The sequence below is a fragment of the Sitophilus oryzae genome, unplaced genomic scaffold (genome assembly GCF_002938485.1).
Source record: "Sitophilus oryzae breed Bouriz unplaced genomic scaffold, Soryzae_2.0 scaffold_907_pilon_pilon, whole genome shotgun sequence".
NCBI classification, from domain to species: Eukaryota; Metazoa; Arthropoda; class Insecta; order Coleoptera; family Curculionidae; genus Sitophilus; species Sitophilus oryzae.
In genome coordinates this window covers 281,986-305,576 of record NW_022147536.1, presented here as the reverse complement: position 1 = coordinate 305,576, position 23,591 = coordinate 281,986, and the positions used below count along the sequence as shown (strand labels likewise).

Here is a 23,591-nt window from a genome sequence, read left to right as displayed (position 1 = left end):
GGGTTTACCCCAGCGGCTGCTGGACTGTACGGTATTTTGAATTTTGATATTTGGAAAATGAAGAACTAAATCATATCTAATTATTTATTTCGAAATATTCAAGAATAAACAAATAACAAATATCAAACTTAATACTAATACATATTCTAGGTGTATTATTTACAATATTAACATTAATAATACAATCAGTACACGAACCAATATTTAATCCCAAACTAGATAGTTCTGATTTTGCTTGAGATATGGGAGTTTTGGGACTTGAGACACTATCCAATTTTGATGTAGAGGTACTTGATCCCGGTATTTGACAATCTAAAATTTTATTTGATATTTGAATTTTATTGTTGATAGATAATAATAATTTTTAGGGATATACAGATTTTAATGTTTGTAGAAAAATTGCTGTTTGCAACTCGTGCGCGAACTACTTTGGTGATTTCGACTAACTTTTCAACTCGGCTACGCCTCGTTAAAAAATTCAAGTATTGATCCCCAAAGTAGCACTTCGCGCGATAGATACAAAAATAACTATTTTTTAGTAAAACATACTTATAAATTATTGATCTTCGTTGAATCAACGCAGTTTAAAAAAAATACATTTTGAATTTGTTGATTTCCTTCTAGTCTCAATCCCCCGTTAATGAACCACTGATTGGTTCAATTATAACCCAACCCGCATCTAATTCACACATTTCTATTCCAGGTCTGGTTTCAGAACCGGCGCGCCAAATGGAAGAAACGGAAGAAAACGACGAACGTGTTCCGCACGCCTGGCGCTTTGCTCCCCTCGCACGGGCTGCCGCCCTTCGGCGCGATGGGGGAGAGCCTGTGCGGCTCCACCATGTTCGGCTCGTCCGAGTCCAGGTGGGGCGTCACCGGCATGACGTCAGGTAAATAATAATTGATTTACTCACGTCCGGGGAATGATAATGCTCTAGATCATATACAGGGTTGTTCACCACATACGACACGGAGTATTGTAGCTAAACCATTAGATTTTTACAAATTGTAAACTTTGGGTTCGTTGAGGGACTATTAGAGCTACAATTTAAAAATATTTTTACAAGATACAGAGTGTCCCAAATAAGTAAAAAATATTATAGTTGTGTTTTTTCAAATGGAACACCCTGTATATTATTCTATTTTTAGATTCTACGATTGAAATAAAGGTAAATTTGATTTATAGGTTTTTAGGTTTATTACACTTAAACCTTACCGTATTTGAAATATTTTCAATTTTATGAAATGGCAGTAAAAATTTTAAGGCTTCATTTCTGCAAGGGTATCGAAGTTTTTAATACTAAATATTTACTGAAGTTTATTTACTGATCAGATATTATGTTGCAATAATAAGCAAAATACTATCTTATACAGAGTGTCTAAAAATTTATATTAAATAACTACTAGCTTTAAACGGCAATAACTTGTTTAATTTAAATGGACCACCCTGTATATTTTACGAGACTCAGATGCACAATTTAATTATCTATCAAATTGTATTATACAATATCTATATATCGGTATAGCGATAAATGAGGTATATGTATATTATAAGAAAATGCATTTTCTACGGAAACTTGAAAAGATAAGTAAAAAATGTTATAATACAATTTGATAGAAAATTAAATTGTGCATCTGAAAATATACAAGGTGTTGTATTTAAATTAAACAAGTTATTGCCGTTTAAAGCTAGTAATTATTTAATATAAATTTTTGGACACTCTGTATAAGGTAGTATAATTTTTATTATTACAACACAATATATGATCAATAAGTAAACTTTAGTAAATATTTAATATTAAAAATTTGGATAACCTTGGAGAAATGAAGCCTTAATTTTTTTACTGCAATTTCACAAAATTGAAAATATTTCAAAAATGGTGAGGTTTAAGTGTGATAAACCTTAATCAAATTTACCTTTATTTCAATCGTAGAATTTAAAAATAGAATAGTATACAGAGTGTTCTATTTAAAAAATACAACTATAATATTTTTTACTTATTTGGGACACTCTGTATTTTGTAAAATTACTTTTAAATTGTAGCTCTAATAATCCTTCAACGAAACCAAAACTTACAATTTGTAAAAATATAATCGTTTAGCTACAATACTCCGTGTCGTATGTGGTGAACAACCCTGTATAGGAATGGCCCGACCAAAAGCTTGTAGCGTTCGGCGTGTCTCGCTAAAGACTCAAATGAAAACAAATCAGTTTGTCTTCTGTAGCGTCTTTAGCGATTTCTAAGATGAGATCTCTCGTCATAGGCGGACGTAATAATTAATAATATCACAGTTTAAAGAATATAAATATATCAGTTGACCCACTCTTAGAAAAATAAAAATACAGTACTAGTTTTATTGATTAACAGTTTTAGGCGTCTTTAATAATTGATCAATATTTATTTACTTTCTTCTTATTATTATTTAATAACATATCTCATTGTTTACCGATATAAATACGATATGAATTGAAATGTGAAATAAAAAACGAATTTTAGTTAAGTACATTATCTTATAATACTAATTTATTCATGTTAATTTTACAACAAAATAATTTATATATTTTACCATCAATGTTAATACATAACGATTATAAATTCTTATTATATACATATAAAACGTGAAAAATATTCAGGTAAAATGGTGAAATATTACAAATAAAAATATATCTAGATAATACAGATTAAAATGTTATATCAGAAGATAGTATTTGTAAAGTTTCTTATACATTTTTCTTAAACTAAATCAAACTTAAAAAATAATTATCAGACTCTACTTATACATATTATGGTGAATACATTAATATTAAAATATTAGATATATTATTCTATCCTAATTCTTTGGAATATGGAATTGTCAATAGGGTAAATATTATTAATAATTATTATGGAACCCCATATGAAAAATGAATACTTAATAAATATAATAAGTTAATTTTTTTAATATATACAATAATAATTTGCATATTTCTTAAATTATAGCATGTTTTGCTTTATAGATGTCTGCATTTTACTTTAATTACCTACCCGGAAAGCCCAAATTTTATTGTAAGGTAATAAAAGAACATTTGCATACAACTTGTGTTGCCATTGTCAATTATTTTGGAATTTTTTCTAAATTTTATGATTATCATGAACAGTAGTTATAACTGTTAGTAGTTAATTATGTAATAAATTTTACTGTTCGATAAAATTTAGTAAAAACTGAAAAAAAATTGACAATGGCAAGACAAGTTGTATCCAAGTACTTTTTATGACATTTTGATAAAAAGGTAGATAATTCAAGTTAAATGCAAACAGCTAAAAGCAAAACATGCTATAACTTAAGAAATATGCAAATATAATTTATTACAGTATTTACTACTAATTAAAGAGCACACTGGAAAAATAATGAAAGTACCAAAAGGGGGGGGGGGGCTACACCTTTTGGTACCTAAATAAACGGGAATATCGATAACAGCCACATAGAAACAGGCATTTAAAAATGGGAAAAACGATATAAACTCGGCTATAAAAGTCCATGCGTAATTTGAATTAAAAAAAAAACGGTTTCCTGAACATTTATCATTTCAGGATACTCATCGTTTTTCCTATGTGCTCGTCAATTGTTATATTTGCTGTTACATAAAATTTAGTAAAAACTCTAAAAAACTTGGCAATAGCAGAACAAGTTGTAACCACGTATTTTTATTATCTGACGATACAATTTGGACTTTCCAGGTAGGTAGTTAAAGTTAAATACAAACATCTAAAAAGTAAAACATGCTATTTAAAAAAATTCAAATATCTTAAAAAATAATTTAATATGCACTTTGTTTGTTTGTTTACGAGTAGCAGATAGTTTTATACCCATAAATAATAGTCTTTTAGGTGTGACAAATAGTTTTTTACGCGTAAAAAATAGTTTTTTAGGTATAACAAATAGTTTTTTACGCGTAACAAATAGTTTTTTACACGTAATAATTTGATTCACTTTTACAAAATTTGTATTAAAATATCAATATTTTTGATTACGTTTGTCGTCGAATATCCAGCCTGTTCAACGATCGATCCGAACCTATCTTTCATCTTCGTTTTTTCAAGGCTAACCGCTCCGATCCCGCCTGTCTCTTGCTCAAAGGGTTGATTGTTGAACGGATCGGGAATTCCAAATGATTTTTTGTTACCAATCGGTAGCTTCATAGAAACTGCCGCTTCTTTTCCGAGTTTTTAATGGACACAAATCGAAATAAAAGCTTCAAACGAATTTTTAAAAAACATATGTTTCACTGACGAATGCACGTTTACCTTAAATAATGAACCCAATATTCGAAATTATCGATATTGGAACAAAGAAAACCAACACAGGTTTGTCCTCGGGTTTGTCGAAACAAGGACGCAATATCCACAGAAAGTAAATGTTTAGGCAGGGATATTCGGACACAATATTATCGGGCCATTATTTCTTACGTGAAATTTAAATGCAGAATATTATTTGAAACTACTCGAAAATCATATTTTACCTGCTTTACATGATGCCGCTAGGGAAAATCAGTAAGTTTGGTACCAAATGGATGGCTGCCCGGCACATAGTACCCTGGCTGTTCTGGAATATTTAGACAATAGTTTTAACGGGAACGTTATTGGCCTAAATCATACAGTAAATTGGCCAGCAAGGTTCTCTGATATTTCACCAAATGATTTATTTTTCTGGGGCCATTTAAAAAACAGGATACACAAAGATAAATAATACCCAAATCTAGACGAGTTAAAAAATGCAATTTCTGCCGAATGCAATAGAATTTCAGTTTACCAACTAGCGAATGTAAGAAGAGAAATTTATGATCGCCTGGGTTATTGTGTAGCAGTCGATAGAGGAATATTTGAACATCTTAAATCCTAAAGTTCTAACAATTTAATAGTACCTAAATTAATAAGTTATTGAATATTGTAATAATACTATAATTAACCTTGTAATTGATTACTTTATTTTACTTTAATTCATATTAATTTGTATTTATAAATACATCTTTAAGATTTCCGATGTAGAAATGAGTTTTCAATAATAATAAAGCACTAAATAGATAAATTTCTGAAATGACAACTTCATTTGACAGTTATCTATTACCTTGACTGGTGCTCATAAGTAAATACAGGGCCATAAGAAAGGAGAAATATTAAAAAAGAAATGGGCAATAACTCGTAAACGGGCTAATCAAAAATATCTAAAGTTATTCTCTTGAATGTGGGTTTTAGTGCTCTTCAATAAACTTAAATAGAATTATTCTCTAAAATAATTAGGGAAGCCAATAATTGACCCCATTAAAATTTATATGGGATTTCCTATGTCCCGTTAAACACCCGGTATAGTATAGGATATTAAGTATATAATAATTAAAGTATTGGACATATTAAGTATATTATAATTATGGAAACCCAACGATGAATAAATTGTTTTAAAAATATACATATAAATTAAGAAAAGGTTTTACTCGAATATGCACAAAATATTTATTTTTAAAAATTAGTTTATTATTTTAGTAGACATGTTAGAGTAGTAGTAGATACTTTACTATTATGTTTTGGATTTTCCAGTATTTACCGGTGGGCAAATTGCACCTTAAATTATTTTTTAAGATATTTGCATTTTTTTAAATAGCATGTTTTGCTTTTTAGATGTTTGTATTTAACTTTAACTAGGTACCTACCTGGAAAGTCCAAATTTTATCGTCAGGTAATAAAAATACGTGCATACAGCTTGTTCTGCTATTGACAAGTTTTTTAGAGTTTTTACTAAATTTTATGTAACAGTAAATATAACAATTAACGAGCACATGGGAAAAACGATGAGTATCCAGAAATGATAAATGTTCAGGAAAGCGTTTTTTAATTCAAATTGCGCATGGACTTTTATATTGTTTTTCCCATTTTTAAACTGTTTCTATGTGGCCGTTATCGATGTTCCCGTTTATTTAGGTACCAAAAGGTGTACCCCTTTTGGGTACTTTCATTGTTTTTCCCGTGTGCTCTTCAATTAGTAGTAAATATTGTAATAAATTATATTTGCATATTTCTTAAGTTATAGCATGTTTTGCTTTTAGCTGTTTGCATTTAACTTGAATTATCTACATACAACATACATACATACATACATTGAATTATTTACCTTTTCATCAAAAGGTAATAAAAAGTACTTGGATACAACTTGTCTTGCCATTGTCAATTTTTTTCAGTTTTTACTAAATTTTATCAAACATTAAAATATATTACACAATTAACTACTAACAGTTATAATTGCTGTTCATAATAATCATAAAATTTAGAAAAAATACAAAAAATTGTATTGTAAAATTATATTAAAAAATTAATTTATTATATGTATTTAGAATACATTTTTCATATGGGGTTTCCATAATAATTATTAATAATAATTCCCCTATTGATAATTCCATATTCCAAAGAATTAGGATAGAATAATATATCTAATATTTTAATATTAATGTATTCACCATAATATATATAAGTAGAGTCTGATAAGGAAAATAACTTGTAGGTGTGGAGCCTGGAAAAGTGCCTTAGAATTTATAGGATCCCACAGATATGAAAATTATACACCAGAACAATATCATAACCGTATTAGAATTTGCGGTTTATGAGATATGTTATTAAATAATAATAAAAAGAAAGTAAATAAATATTGATCAATTATTAAAGACGCCTAAAACTGTTAATCAATAAAACTAGTGCTGTATTTTTATTTTTCTACTTGCTATATTAAAATTCCTTAGTATTTTTAGTTGATCCCTCGTATACGGCCAGCATTCTGACTGATAAAATAGCACTTCCGCTGCACCCGGTAAACGTACAAATTTTTTGTCACCTCGCCGCCTTTAAAGTCACGGGTAAAGGGTCACGGGCCGCCTTTAAAGTCAAAATAACATTAGAATTCCTTAGAGTGAGCCAACTGTATATGTATATATTCTTTAAACTGTGATAATATTCTGTGTTTATTTCGATCATTTTATTTCAGGGTTAACGCAGCTCAGTCAGGGTACAGTGGCCATGGGTAGTTTTGGTCAGTCGTTAGGACAACTGAACCAAGGATCTGGATTAAGTCCGGCGCTGCCAATCAGTAGTTCGGCAGCAAGTACCGTCTACCAAGCTCATTACGGGCTCAATTCTCTAGGTAAGATATCACAAAATATTGTTTTTAATGTTAACTATAGTTATTGTGGGTACCTAGACGTGTCTCATCGCGTATCGTGTGGTTACGTATGGTGTGTATTAGTTCTGTTTAACATTTATTATTATCGCATTTAAAAGCCAAATACTGGGTCTAAAAATAAATAGCAGAAAAACTAAATGTATGGCTGTTAGTTAGAAACGACATTTCGAACATCAGAATTCACATAAATGGAGAGGACATTAAACAGGTCATATAGTTTAAATTTTGTAATGCACGATTAACAAAATAAGAGATCCAGGAGGTACCTAGGATGGAACAAGCTGGAACAAATTTCCTAAAGCTTCGAAGGTTTCTTACAGATCAGACCTTGAATTTTTCGGCCTTAGGTACAGGACGATGAAGTGCGATGTCTGGTTTTTTCTGTTATATGGAGTGGAAACATAGACACTGAAAGAAACAACTATAAATAGAATCAAAGCCTTTGAAATATGGACCCTATGACGAATGCTGAGAAGGTCCTGGGTCAGCCGTGTGAGAAGTGAAGGCATTCCCAGTACCTAGAGCTGGTTTAGAACGTGAACTCTTTGAAAACAGCAAGAAGAGGAAAATAGTCTATTTGATACATATAGTTCGTTGAGCGTCTAATTCTCCAGCGAGAAATGGAAGAAGGTGAAAAGTTTACAGCAACAGTAGAAGAAATATTCCGTGAACTACATTGGACCAACAAAGGATTAAACATAGATGGAGAATATTTTAATCATCTAAGATTCGCTGATGACATAGTCCTAATTGCCAATAGTCCTGAAGAGCTGCTAACACAAATTAACGAACTAAATACAGCCAGCAATAAAGTAGGTCTCAAAATGAATTTATCAAAAACTAATGTAACGTTTTTAGTTCGTTACATGTCTTTTTTATATATGATATATGATGTCTGGCGTATCGTCTCCCGATTCCGTATCGTTCAGGCCTGATAATCTACTTGAAACGCTTGGAGTAGTTCTAACGTTCTCAAGTCGACAATCCTGCGCTGCTCTGTGGGCATTTATTTTCACGGTTTCGCTCTCCGCGAGGTAACGTCAGTTTTGGTTAGGGTCGCCATCTAAGCCCGGATTTTAGAAATGGTAATTATTTAAATCTTGCTGTATAATTTGAATCGGCTGCTATTTCGAAGTTACAGGGTAGAGTTTTGTATTGGCTCAGCTCAACTTGTATTTGGTATTTGTTGGTACATTGGTGTTCTTTTGCTTTTGTCCTCCAGAATGTTAAATGGAAGAAAGGACAGTGGCCCTTGTTTATTATTGAGCCCTCCGAAGTAATTCGAGGTAGGTTTATTGTGTTTATTACACTGGTAGGTTTTAAACACGAGTTTCGTATTTCGAGGGTCCAAGGTACGGATAGTGTTCCAAGGTACGGACATTATCCTATGGTTGGATGCCCTATGTACGGGTAGTTTCCCTATGTACAGATGTCCCATGGACGAGTGTCCCCTGTACCCATAGTTTATCTCATGTATAGATTGCCACAGTATTGATAGCGTAAGCCCCATGCTGCTTTGCTCCTATCTTTAAGGCTAGTCGATAGTTACGGCTGTATTGGTTCATGGTGTCCTCATCCTGGCCCCTTTTGCTGCATTGGCCGAGAGAGAGTACAGAGATACGAGTCCCACCTCACGCTGCTACTCTTTGAAACAGGATTGCTTCAAGAACGAACAGCTAAGTTCTGGTTTTACGTTTTACAGTTTCAGTCTTAAAACAATAACATACATCTTGAATAATATCGTACAGACTTTACGTCTAGTGGTTAACCTTTTTATGTCAGTTTAGTAATTAAAATATGATTTAAATCTTAGGTTCATTACGAACATATCTTGTAATGGTATGACTTTCTATGTATATTATTATTGTGTGATATTGACAGATGAATAACCGAACAGATTCTAGAATCTACGGCTTGAAACATCTCAGATTTAATATCGTATAAAATATAACAAATTAATTAAAGTAATGCTACCTTTTATATATTTTCTATAGCTTTATCTATATTGTATTTTATCATAGTCCTTTTCATAAAATATATTTAATACTATTTTTAACACAACTTTCTTCGACATACAACCACTATAATTACTAGAATTCTACAATGCTATTTACCATTAGAATTCATCATGGATAAACACAGTCATTAGTTTTAAGTAATATACAACTGTGTTTTCTTTCTCTGTTCATGCCTGGCGCCCAATATTTGTATTTTTGATTTATTATTGTTAGTTAGTTTCTTTCCAGTGAAATACCGTATCCACGACTGCTCTCCGATGAAAAGCTGCCGTTCGCAGTGGTTGTTTAAAAAACGCTATACTAAGGTAATGTACAACGAATTAGTAGATTGAAAAGACATTCTAATAAATAAAACATAACTGGAAATAGTAGAAGAATACATATGTTTGGGATAACTAATACACAGCTCGGCATCTCTACTACCAGAAATCAACCAAAAAATTAAGTTAGCATGGAGTACTTATGGAAGAAACTCAATCATATTCAAATCTAGAATGCTACTTTATCGAAAGAAGAAAACATTCGACCAATGTGTACTACCAGTCATGACCTGTGAAGACCAAATGAAGACCAAAAATGACGACCTGACAAAGATGGGACCATGATGACTTATACCTGCATAGCCAACAATAGACAACAATGGGTCTAACTACAAAGGGTGTATCTAGGTATAAATATCTGAGGAAGGCTACACCATAATTGGAAATGGCTGAATTAACTGAAAATGATCATGATGATAATGAAGCTTTCGAATAGATCAGTATTCGAACGACTATTTTTTACTGGTGGTAGGTACTTAATCCAATGACATAACAAGGTGAAGTATTATAAATATGTATTTGAGTCAGAGAGCTGTGAAAAGCATTTTTCGCCACCGTTTCAAAATCTATCGATTTTCTTTCTCTCTCACTCTCTTTAGCCGAGGCGTTGGTACTACCGAAACCATAAACTTTGTAATTAGCGATGATTAGATCCCGGGCGAACCAGCGCTACCGGAATACGCCGCGCACCCGATAATTGGTACCGCACACCGTCCACCAGCCATTAACCTGTTTGGTTTGATTTTATTTTCGTGAGTACTGTGTGTACGTACCTACGGAGACGAAAGACATGGTATATACGTTGGAGACGTTCGAAGGGGCACACTGTTTGCACAAACCATCGACTATTTACAGTATTTTTACAGAGAGTCGCGACTTTTGCCACCTTTCGGCGGCTCTCTCGGATATGAGAACGGCGACCGAGAATGTACCGGGTGTTAGGACTGGAGTACCTGGTAATGGGTTTCGCATTCATTTCGAGTTACGTGTTTTATGGGATTTTACGGGGATTTTTGTTGGACAAAAAAATCACGGACTTCATTTATTTTCTTGGCGGAGAATTTATTTATTTTATTATTATTTCAACGGTAAACCATTTTACATTCATAAATCCAAAAAGTAAAAAAATACAAATATAAAGTAAAAAAAATAAAATAATATAGACACTTCAACACTCTTAAAAAACATTCAAAATGTATACAACAAGATATAATACATATACTTTTAAGACAAGAAAAATATACTTTTACACATTGCACTCAGAGGATACTTCTTCCCAATCTGGTTCTAAATGTATTTAAGGACACCCCCCAAAAGTCAAGGTCTTCATTGCAGAAGCATTGACATATGAAACAAGCCGATTAAGAGGCATATTCTGGGAATGCCTAGTGTTAAATCTACCACTAGCCAACACATCATTATGCCTAAAATTTCTTGGGTTAGCTGCAAAGTTTATTCGCTGTAGTAAGTGAGGAGAAATTATAATATTATTTAACAATTTGAACATAAAACACATAACTAAAAACACTCTCCTGTCCTCCAACGAACTCAACCCAAAGTGCTCTCTCAATGCACCCACCCCCATGTCTGAATGTCCTGACCCACATCTATATCGAAGATGTCTCAGAAACCTGTTCTGCACGGCCTCAATGCGGCTTTTATGTGTAAGATAATAGGGGCACCATATTGTTGAACCATACTCCAACACTGAGCGCACCAGGGAAGTGAAAATCACAACCAAAGAGCGCAAATCCCTAAAATCCCTAGATGTTCTAATAATTAATCCCGTCATTCGACATGCCTTGGCAATAATATGCTGGTAGTGGTCCGAAAACTTAAGCTTACTGTCTAAGAAAATACCCAGATCCTTAATAAGATTTACTCTGGGTAGCGCAAAGTCACCCATTCTATATTTGTACTCAGTGTAGTTTCGATGGCGAGTGAATACAATATATGAGCACTTGTCTCTATTCAGCTTTAAATTATTCAAGTCGCACCATTCCATCAACCCATTTATATCTTTCGGGAGTAGTTCACAATCCTGACTTGATCTTATGCATCTCAAGAGTTTTAGATCATCAGCAAAAAGCAAATAATTTGAATTAAAAAAGTGACCAATATCATTTACTAAAACCAGAAACAGTCTAGGACCAAGATGAGATCCCTGTGGTATGCCTGATTTAACGTTAAAAGTTGACGAGAGGTATCCATCAACCTTCACTTGAAGAGAACGTCCTCGCAAGTAGGACACCAACCATGACAAAAATGAGCCACTAATACCATAATTCTGTAGTTTATTCAATAAAATGTTTTGATCCAAAAGACCAAACGCCTTGCTAAAATCGGTATATATGGAATGCACCTCACAACCTTGATCCAAAGTGTTGCTAATAAAATCAGTATATGCAAATAGATTTGTCACAGTTGACCTCCCACTTACGAAGCCATGCTGATGTTCAGTTATAATATTCTTAAAGCTATTCTCAAGAACAGGCATCACCGTCCTCTCGAGCACCTTGGGTACAGAAGATTGAATACACACAGGCCTGTAATTTACTATATTACACCTATCCCGCTTTTAAAAATGGGAGTAACAAATGAGTGTTTCCACCTAGTAGGAAAAAAGCCTTGCTTAAGTGATCTATTAAAAATAAACCATAAAGGGTCACAGAGGGACACAGCACACTCTCTAAGCATCAAATTTGGCAACTTATCAGGGCCCGGTCCTTTTATAATGTTGAGAGATAATAACAAATTTAACAATACCTCATATTTCAGTTCAATAATGTTGATTCCATCAACCAGACCGCCACTCAAATCCGGTGACAGAAACCTCAGTACCCTCAGTACCCTCAAAAGCTTCGTACACAAAACCAAAGTGAGAAGCAAAAAGATCGGCTCTCCACCATTTCCTAGTTGTTCCGCTGAAAACAATTGTCTCGGGAAAATTGCCGTGTTCCCGCTTTTTATCCCTTATAAAATTCCAGAATCGACTCGTGTTTTCATTTATCTGTCTTTCGATATTAGATACATAGTTTTCATAACAAATACGAGTCAATTCCTTGCATTCTTGCCGCAATGAGTCAAAGACACTGTAACCCTTACCCGCGGCTCTGTACCTCCTGTGCGCACTCTTTTTGGCTATAACCTTTCTCTTCAATTCCGCAGAAAACTAGATTGGGAAGCGAGGGGATCGACTTACATAATACTTTGGTACAAACAATTCTACAATTGTATTATTAGATTTGGTTTTAAATACGTTTATTTTTTCTAGAAACTAGCCTAGAAAATGCAGTTTGACACACGGAAAACTCGATCAGAAATTGGCGTTTTGCAAACTGTCGTGTGCTAAGTAGTAGTGGGAACTATCGAATGAATACTATCGAAACATTCGATAGTTGCAATTCATTCGAATAATTCGATAGTTAGTAAGAAAACATTCGTTGAAAACTATTCGAATAAAAATTATCGAATAGATCCGTCATCTGGCTTGAAGTATTGTATTCTAGTAATTCGGCAGCAAAAACCATTCATTTATAAAATTAATTCATTTATGAAATTCATTTATTCGTCAGGATCGATTATAATAAAATATTAACTGAATTTTAGTTGTCGCCCGGCGACGTAGGTTTCTTTCCGAGAAACCCGACAGCGGTCGGTGGCAATGCTATGAAAGAAGCCGGCATCTGTGATTTTTTGCGGAGTCAGATATAGATAAGGACATACGTGGCGCAACGATAACGCACGGCGAGGTTGTCACATATGCTTTAGTATACAAATGAATGAATGATTTTATTCGAATAAAACCATTCGATAGTTGAAATCATTCATTCAGTAACCATTCGATAGTTTAATTCATTCGATAGTTCCCATCGCTAGTGCTAAGGACTTAGCGCACGACATAGGTCTTAGTGCACACGACATGCCGTGTTAAAATTGACACATGTGTCAATTTTAAGATTTTTAACATCCAATGTTTATCCTCCATTTCTAACCTCCAATGTCATCATTACATCACAAATTATTCCACAAAACTGACAAAAACTGAGTGAGTCTGTTGCTAATTTGTAGTCGTAGAAAAAATAGCGTAAAAAACTCGTTCGAAAACTTCTTTATACACTCGTTCGATTTGTGAATTGTGCTACAACAAACTGTCGAACTCGTGTGCAAAACGTCGTTTTCGAAACTCGTTGCTTAATATACTATTGTATAGGACGAAGTATATTATAGTTAAGGGTTGGAACCTTTGGTGTTACACTGTTACACAGCAAAATAAAACACTAAATCACCACAATACACCAAAACACTTTTACTTTTACACTGGACGCGCGTTTCGCTAACCATGTTAGCATCATCAGCAGATTATTATACACTGCTGGTAACCAATAACATGGTTAGCAAAACGCGCGTCCAGTGTAAAAGTAAAAGTGTTTTGGTGTATTGTGGTGATTTAGTGTTTTATTTTGCTAGGACGAAGTAGTTTAAATCGTACCTCTTTGCCTAGAAGTTGTCCAATTTTTTGGATGGTTGTGATTATTGTGAATATTCAGGTTGATCATTTCCACATATCTTATACACTCAGATGCAAAAAAACACAACGGAGAAATTGTTCATCAATTTTAAATAAGTGTTATATGTTTTTTGATTTTTAGCCCAATTTTCATTATTTATTTTGGCAAATTGTGAATTAATATATTGTGACATTAACTTTCCTTTTATTGAAAATTTAAGTCAAAATATTGCGAACGGCTACTCTTATATCGGAGGCGGTGAGAACAAGCTTTTTCTTCTGCACTTGGCTAAAAATATGATACCCACCTATACCTTACACTGCATACCAAAGGGCGCCACTTATTTCAAAAAGATGCTAATACTTACAAAGGATAGTACAAACTGAAATAAGAAAATTTGTACAAGTGTATTAACCGAATAGAAACTAAAATTAGTATAGCTATTAAATATTTTGAGAAACTGGATCAACCAATGAAACAACTCAAATACCCAAAAAAAAATAAGATTTATTTCTTGGTAGAAGTTATTCGGTACCTATTCGGCACAGCAGTTATATACATTAATATACAAGAATTATATTTAAGAAACTCTATCTTAAAACTTGTTTAAAATCAAATTATATCTTTTCAAATATTATTCAAACAATTACAATATAAAAGAAATACTTTTAGAGGCGGTCTTGGTTATATTCGAATAATAAATATTTAAATTTGACTTGACTTACTACGAAGATTCATGAACCTTTTTGTTTATATATAGTTAAGGGGAGAAGATTAAAATCTGTACTCAAGATTGCCCTTACAGGTCAAAGATCGTAATGATATAAAAGGTTAACATAAATAGATGTTAAATCCGAATAATCAATCAATATAACATGGTTATATTAATAATCAAATACAAGTAAAATTTAAGCAACGTTGAAGGCAAATACTTAAAGTGTTAAAAAAATATAAAATATAACAGAACGTTAAGTTTTATAAATTAAAGATTAAAGTAATGCCGAAGGCAAGTACTTAACCGGTTAAATGTAAAATGTTAAGAATAGTTAATTTCTTAACACACTAATGATTATTTAAAATCAAATTAATAAAAGTTTACTTTACTATAAAAAAAATATACTGGCCTTGTATACCAAATTATACTAAAAAAAGGATCTTAATAATACAAAAACCTCACAGCATCCAATTTCTCCTCAGAGGGGTGCAGGGCTGAAATCTAACCAAACAAGCTGCTACTGAGATTAACTCGGTGATTGAAAATCTCGAAGAAAAACTTGTGGACGAACTTGACACAAACTTCTAGAAAAATATGCAGAACAACTTGCAGAAAAACGTCTAGAAAAATGTCTAGAAATACTTGAAGAAAAATACGTGGGAAAATGCTGAGAAAAATACGTAGAAAAACGTTGAGAAAAATACGTAGAAAAACCTAAAAAGAAATGCACGGTATATGTTAACCTTACATTTTAAAAAACTCGAAAAATTTACGAAGGTATTAATTTACCTCATTGTGAAGGCACACAATCAATAATTATTTAACATTTCTTCTCAAATAAGGGCTGGACACTTCTCATAAAAAAACTGGAATCTAAAAGAAAGGCATGTGAAGGTTTTTTCTAACGAATGGAATGTCAAAGAAATTCTTACCAAAACTATAGATCCATTAAAATCTAAGCAATCAAAATCTATATGGGACCTTTAACTGGATCTATAGGATAACAAAATCACAATATTTTTCCCATATTGTGAAAAATACCAGCCAAATAAATTTATTGAAAAATGGCACAGTGACCTCGGCAACCGCCAAATCCGAGGTGACGATTTTGACGTTTCCCGTCTTGTCGATACACCAAGGTACGATTCAATATTTTCGATAGAGAGCGTTCCGAAATTTAAGTGTTGTAGTAATGTAAAAAGAATATCGATACAATAATAAAATACCGTCTATAGTAAAACAAAGTAGCATTTGGACAATGAAAATGCTACAATATCAACCTTACGGTGAGCTTGCAGACGGTAAGAGGGAACCGGGTGGACAAATCAAAAGGTACAACGATATTTTCCACGAAAACTTAAAAGGGATAGCAGAATCAGTGGAAGAAAGCAGAGCACAATAGAACGCAATGGAGAAAAATTGTAAACTCAGTTTACGGCAACCAAAAAGTAAAGAGGCAACAAAGCAATGAGATTTTTGAATGTCCGGAGTTCGGAAGAGAGATAACATCACGTATAGGGAATTTGAGTCACAGAAAAGCTGATGAAAGAAAACGCCTTTTTTAACGAACCATAATTTTAAAATGGGTTGAAAATACCACATTGGTCTTTAACTTGTTAATAAATATCACAAACTCATTTTCCGAACCACTATTTTTATCTGGCCGGACAACTACCATTGTCTCAGTTTACTGTTTAAGTTTGTAGGTCATTTTGTACCTCAAATCAGCATAAGAATGTAGAATGTTTAAGAGGGGAGTTAATCACCGCGACCTCACAGATCTATTGTGTTTTCTCCTTTCTTGAGTTATAACGAGTTATAGCTAATATAGAGTCTCAGGGCTTTAACATAAGCCAGTATCTGAGACGGCTCCACAGAGATCAGCTCTCCATCCTCGACATCAGCCGTACCAAAGTTGATGGCACGAACGGTCGTCGTCTCGGCGCACTCAGTGATAAGGTGTTCGGGTGTTTCCCCATTTTTCCCAAAGAATCTGCTTTCGCCGTTGTTCCTCAGCTTCAGCCTACTGAGGTGTTTGTTGAGGAGACAGTGTCCTGTTAAAAAAAATTATTAGTAAACATCTCTGTCTACAAACCATATGCTAGATTTCGAATAAGATTAGCATTTGCTATACCTACAGCTATACCGTAAGATTCCTCTATTAAATCTGTTACTTTTATAAATCGTACTGATACAAATTGAGTAACCATACAAAAGTACTGTTTAGGCAATATCACTGAAAATAACAATATAAATTATATGCGGTATTTTTAGAAGTACTACATATACATACTGCCATTACTCGCTGGCGAGTATTCGACACGCATCAAAAGATGGTCACGCACGGCGTTTTCTTTCATGAGCTTTTCTATGACTGAAAAGCCCGATACGTATTGTTATTTGCCTATCGCACTCCGGACATTCAAAAATCTCATTGCTTTGCTTCCCCTTTACCTTCTGGTTGTCGCTGTTAACGGAGTTTACAATTCCTTTCCATTGAGTTCTATTGTGAATTGCTTCTTCCCAATGATTCTGCATGTCAATCTCCTTTAATTTTTCGTGGAAAATGTCCTTGTACCTTTTGAGTTGTCCGCCCGGCCTCCTCTTACGGTCTACAAGCTCACCGTACAGCAGAGATTTTGGTATGCGGTTTTCTTGCATTCTGCATACGTGACCAGCCCATCTTAAGCGGGATTTTGTAACCATGACTTCAATACTCTCGCAGTTAGCTTTTTCAAAGACCAATACGTTTGAGACGTGATGGAAACACCGGATTCTTAAGAGTTGTCTAAGGTGTCTCTGTTGCAACTTGTGTAATGCGTTCATGTGTCGGCGGTACGGCACCCAGATTTCGCTCCCATATAACATGGTGGGGATTATAATTGCTCGGTACACTGCAAGTTTCGTTTTTGTACTCAAGTGATGATTGTAGAGAACCCTGTCTTTTAATTTCCAGAATGCTCTTGAGGCGCTGCTAATCCTGTGCTGAATATCAGAGTCGATATTGGCCTGTTCCGAAATCAAACTGCCGAGGTAATTAAATTCCGCTACATATTCCAATAGTTCTCCTCCGATTTTTATAGCATTGTTATGATATTCCGGGGGAGTGCACATGATTTTGGTTTTGTCGATGTTTAGCTTAAGGCCCAAAGCCTCGTATGCCCAGGTATATGTGTTCAACATTTCTTGTAATTGTTGTAACCTGTTGGCAACTAGAGCGCAGTCATCAGTGTATTGAAGTTCTGTGATGAATTTTGTACGTGTTTTTTAGAAGTAGGCTGATGTTTAGCCATGTGGAATGTAAGGAGACATTCTCTAGTTTCAGAAAAAAATACACATTATCAATTACATTACCTCAAGCCATACAAACTTACTGACCGTAATTCATTGAAATATTAAATTGTGCACAGGTACAAAAAAATTTCGATGTATTATTTTTTCAATCGGTCATCCTACTTGAAAAAGATCTTAGGTATTACTGGTCCCGAATTCTGTAACTTTTCCTTCGTATAATAAGAATAATGGCATATCCATATCCATATTAAAATAGGTTGATATAACTCAACAATAGGTTATGAAATTCACGTAACATTGAGACATTTCATCGTTTTATCCACATTTGACTATTAGTAAACTATTAGATACCTGAAAAAATGTGTTGCTGTCAGTATGTGCTGAACGCGTATCCAGAAAACGATTCGCACGGCAACGAGAATACCAAGATCGTTTGCTTGGCGTTCCGCTAATCGAATACTTTCGCTCAGGAGCGGATACAGGAATTTATTTTAGGGGGGCCAAAAATAAAAAGTTATGTAGAATATGCTTTTTAGGGCGCCATTTTTAATCCAAAAGCCTAATATTTAACACAATTTACAGATTTTAGGGGGGGGGGGCCCGGGCCCCCCTCTGTATCCGCCACTGCTTTCCTTACCGCTTTGAAAGCTGGAAAATGGCTTTGAAATTTTTTGGGCTAACTAAATATAGTGCAAGGCGTCTTGCCAATGCAATTTTAAACCAGATATTGAAGGTACGATTTAGGAACCGTTACTGCATAAGCGAATTCTCCAAGATTCTAGAAATAAACTGACCAGACATCCGTCATTATGACGAACAGTCCGTTAAATAATGTAATGGCCGTCTCCAATATTTGTCCGTCCAATGGTCTGTGATTCGAGGATTTATACTTTTAAAGATTATACTTAAAAAAAAGAATCTTATGTAAACAGTTACCCCGTGTCCCTAACAAGACTAAAAACAAATAAATTCTAATGGAATTTTTGAAAAAAAGAACTGTTTGAAAAAAGAGCTGTAGTGGCAGAAACTGTGATGGCATCGTCATTAACAATAAAAGCAAGGTCACCGCGAACGGAGTCACAACTAAAAGCTGTTAAAAACGTTTTAGAGCCTTTTTCGAAACATAATAGGAGAAAGACCCTGAACGGAACGATTGTTACGATTTAAAATATTTATTTAAAAAATAAGCAACCGTGAAAAAATGTACCCAAAGTGTTAATTAATCAGTTAGCTTTTACGTTTTGTGCAAACTGAAATATTTTCCATGATTTTCAACTTTGGCGAATGTATTTTTTAGTAAAATATATGAGATATTCGTCATTATACTCTGCTGTTATAAAATAGATAAGATAAAAATCACTTAAAAGAAAATAACAAGGAAAATTGACTGAATAAAAAATTGGAAAAAAACGTTATGGTTCTGTAATCATAATTTGGATAATAAACAAATACTAATAATCTTGCTAATGAAAAAATGAACCAGTTTATGTAAAGTGATAATCAATAATCTCTACCGTCGTTTGGGGTGAAATTGATCTCCGGGGGTGAGCTCGGAGGTGAGACTGATCACTAGGTTGCATTTTTATTAATTCAAATGTAGCGCGCGAATCGTCGCACAGAGGGATATTTGAAAAAATTAGGCGGTCAAATGTATTTTATTGATTTTAATTTGGAATAATAGCAAACTAATGTGAAATTTTGTAATTTACACGATTTGTATGGGTAAAAAATATAATACAATATAAGAATAACAGAAAGAAGAAAATATGGAAATTTAATTATTAACTCTAAAAAAATACAAAATAATTATGTTCCCAAAAACCTTGTCCATTTTTAGTTAGATGATGATTCCCCGTCAGAAGAAAACGTATTAGATGGATCGTCATCGTCAGAGGGATCTTCTGTTGTTATCAAAGAACTGCATCAAAGTTACTAACTTTGATGCAGTTCGATGTCCTTCTGCATGCAATTGCATTTGAGTCGCGTAGGTAAGTAACTTGGCATCTGTTTTAGTAAGAACTTCCTTGGCCTTTCTTCTTTTACTTCTCTCACTCAATTCAAAAAACGACTTTTTGGGTCTTCCCAAGTTTGGCACTGCTTTTGGCAAACAAAGCCACGTAGCATTTTTTTTGAGAAAATAATTTTTCTGAAAACTTGCTTCTGTTATTTTTTTTTAAACTCGGCCCTAAATCTTGAAAATTTATATTTTATTTCTTTTTTACAGTCATCCGAGAAATCATCATAAGAAAGTAAAAAGTTTTCTAAAAAACGCAGTTTTTCTGTTATATTTGGCAATTCTTATTCGTTTATTATACATCAAATAATTGCTTTTTGGTGAATATCTTCACGCCAGATGGTCCTAAAATTAAATAACGAAATAAAAATTAACAAGTTTTATAATTGTGTGAAATTACATGATTTTTATAAAAAGAAAAATCTTGGAAAATCGGGTATTATCGGGTCTAAACTTTTTAAATTCGTGTACTAGACACTACTATCTAGACAATTTAAAAAAAAATTAAGCGGGAAATACACGGAACTATAACAAAAACCTAGCTTTACTTAAAATTTAAAACGTCAAATATTTTAAATTTACTTTTAGGAACAGTTACATCGAATATATTGAACAACATATTAATAATTTGTAGTATTTACCTGCTTCATCAATATCCATATTAACGTTTTCAAGAAAAGTAGCTACTACAAAAAGTATCGAATTTCAAACTTTGTCTTAATAACTCAAATAAATATGCTTGTTTTGTATTGTGGCATGGAAACAAAAACAAAAATTCCTTAAGGTGGAAAAAAATCATAATATATAGTGTATTCGTATGTTATCTTAACAATAATATTGCTGTTTCTTAAAAAAGGTCACATTTGTCAAATCAAATTTTGTCCACCTAATTTTTTCAGAAACCCTTCTGTGCGTCGGTTCGTTTAATGTTAAACCGCCAAGTGTGTTTAGTAGAAACATGACCGAAGGGAATTTGTACAAGTCACGTCGTTAAATCGCTGTTTTTTGTCTAAAATATACATTCAAATTGTTTAACTGTTTTTTCTTTCATTTACAACTTCTAGAACTTTGATTTGTAAACCAAATTGTGATATAGTAACGAACACACTGATTACATGGCGCTATTTTTTAATGTTTCTGCAAGTCATATTCCGAATTTTAGTTATTTTCGTTGGTGAATTATGTGATTATACTTTAATTTGTTCCAAGGGGTCAGATTAATCGCTTAGTACGGGCGAGATTGATCATCGAATGATCAATCTCACCCCGTGGACAATCTCATCCTGCGTGTCAATTGTGGTAAAACAAGAAAGATCTGTTAGTATTTCTTTCTTGTTTTTGATTCAGAAAATAAATATTTAGTTTGGAAGCCTAATCTTGTATTTTTTACATCGCAGCCAATAATTATTTTTCATTGATCATTCTCACCCACACAAACAACCTCACCCCATATGCTAAAGTATCCTATATAATTTAAACCATGACTTTAAAATAGACAGGGGTTAGATTAATCAGTTTCTATGTAGGTATACGCTTATTCAATGTATTAAATAAAACGTGATCAATTACACCCCACACGTAGTATGAGATTGTTCAGGATATTTTGTTCGTTCCAGGCCTCCTATTAAGTAGGAGTCATATTGACATCAAAATCAAATTTCCCATGTCAAAAAACTCTTAGACACCGCGGGAGTTAATCACCGCGACCTTATATATATTGTGTTCCCCTTTCTTGAGTTATAACGAGTTATAACTCATCATACAGTCTCAGGGCTTTAAGAAAAGCCAGTATCTGAGACGGGTCCACAGAGGCCAGCTCTCCATCCTCGACATCAGACTCGGCGCACTCAGTGATAAGGTGTTCTGGTGTTTCCCCATTTTCCTCACAAAATCTGCATTCGCCGTTGTTTCTCAGTTTCAGGAGACAGTGTCCTGTTAGAAACCCCGTGCCAATCCGAAGATTGTTTTTACTTAAATCAAGGAAAACCTTTGATTTTTCTCGGTCATAAGTTCTAAGGAACTTTTTCGAGTGTCTTAGACCGTTGGCGGACACCCATTCCAAGTTACGGATGGAGTCTTCCAGATTCTTCAGTTCCGCTTTCAGTTGGTTCCCGTTGGGAAAACAGAACGGTTCTGGTCCAGTTAGTGGAGTGTTCGCTCCTTTTCTAGCTAGATCATTTGCTTTTTCATTGCCTTCTATCCCTTGGTGAGCAGGCACCCAGAGTAGGAGGACTTTATTTTCTTTGCCTAATTTGTTGAGCTTCTCTAGGCATTCTTTGACCAACTTCGAATTGATGGTTACTGAGTTGATCGCGTAGCAGCACTTAGCTTGACTATCGGATAGGATGGCAATTTCCTGTTTTCGATAGTTCCTATCTAAGATAAATTGTACGCATCTTTCGATAGCTCAAATTTCTGCCTGAAGGATACTGGGGTAGGTGCCCAAATACTCCTATCCCTGTCCCTGCTTTGGTTTTGGAAGCATCAGTATACCACGTGATGGTATGGTCTTTTATATGCTGAGGAAGCGTTTCTTTCTTCCAATCCTTTTTATTACTCAATACTACAGTGAGGTGTTTCTCAAAGTTGTAAATTCTTGGTATGTCATCCACTGGGAGTTGGAGAAATGGAATTTTCTTTTTGAGGGTGTTCCAAGCCCCTGACCTGAAAATTCTCCCAGTACTGTTTCCGTCAGTAACCATTCTAATCATTGTCGCATTGGCATAACTACCGACGACAATATGCAGTGGTGTTAGGTCTAGAATGACCTCCATTGCTGCTGTTGGACATGTTCTCATGGCACCTGTGATGCAGATACATGCCAGTCTCTGTACTTTGCACAGGTTTTGCCTTGCTGTACGTTGCTCTAGTTTTGTATACCAAGCAACTGCTCCATAAGTAATCATGGGTCTTACTATCATGGTATACATCCAGCGCAAAATGTTAGGGGCGCAGCCCCACCTATTTCCCGCCTGTCTTCTGCATATCATGAGAGCCTTTGTGGCTTTGCTGGTAATGTTCTTAATATGCCTGTTCCAGAGAAGTTTACTATCCATGGTTATTCCCAGATATTTCACTCCCTGTGATGGCAGCATTTCCTTTCCATCTAGATGGATTCTTTTCAAGTTTTTCAAACTTCGCTTTCTGGTGAATGGCACTACTGCGGTTTTATCTGAGTTAATACTCAACCCGACAGTCCTGCACCATCTCTCAGCGATACGGAGTCCTTTTTGGATAATATCACACAGGGTGCCTTCATGTTTCCCCCGTGCAATGATGACTATGTCATCTGCGTACCCTATGCAGTGTATTCCCGCTAGAGTTAATTCTTCCAGTAGTTCATCCACTACCAAGCTCCACAGTAGGGGGGAGGTCACTCCACCTTGTGGAGTTCCTTGCGTTGTTTTAGCAACTACAGTTTTGGTACCTATCTCAGCCTCTGCTGTTCGTGTTGAGAGCATTTCCCAAAACCAGCGAATTATCGTACTGTTCACCCCTCTTGTTTCAAGAGATCCC

The 23,591-nt window shown here is 34.1% G+C and overlaps 2 protein-coding genes across 2 annotated transcripts in view; one reads left to right on the top strand and one right to left on the bottom strand.

Moving 5' to 3' along the window:
* The window catches only part of LOC115890676, a 298,050-nt gene that overhangs the window by 192,842 nt on the left and 81,617 nt on the right, over window positions 1-23,591 (bottom strand). The gene's annotated exons all lie outside the window — the stretch shown is intronic.
* The window catches only part of LOC115890660 (homeobox protein orthopedia-like), a 112,772-nt gene that overhangs the window by 79,740 nt on the left and 9,441 nt on the right, over window positions 1-23,591 (top strand). Inside the window, exon 4 of the mRNA XM_030910958.1 lies at window positions 7,009-7,164. Coding sequence (XP_030766818.1) covers window positions 7,009-7,164 — 156 coding nt within the window. The remainder of the gene's footprint in view (window positions 1-7,008; window positions 7,165-23,591) is intronic.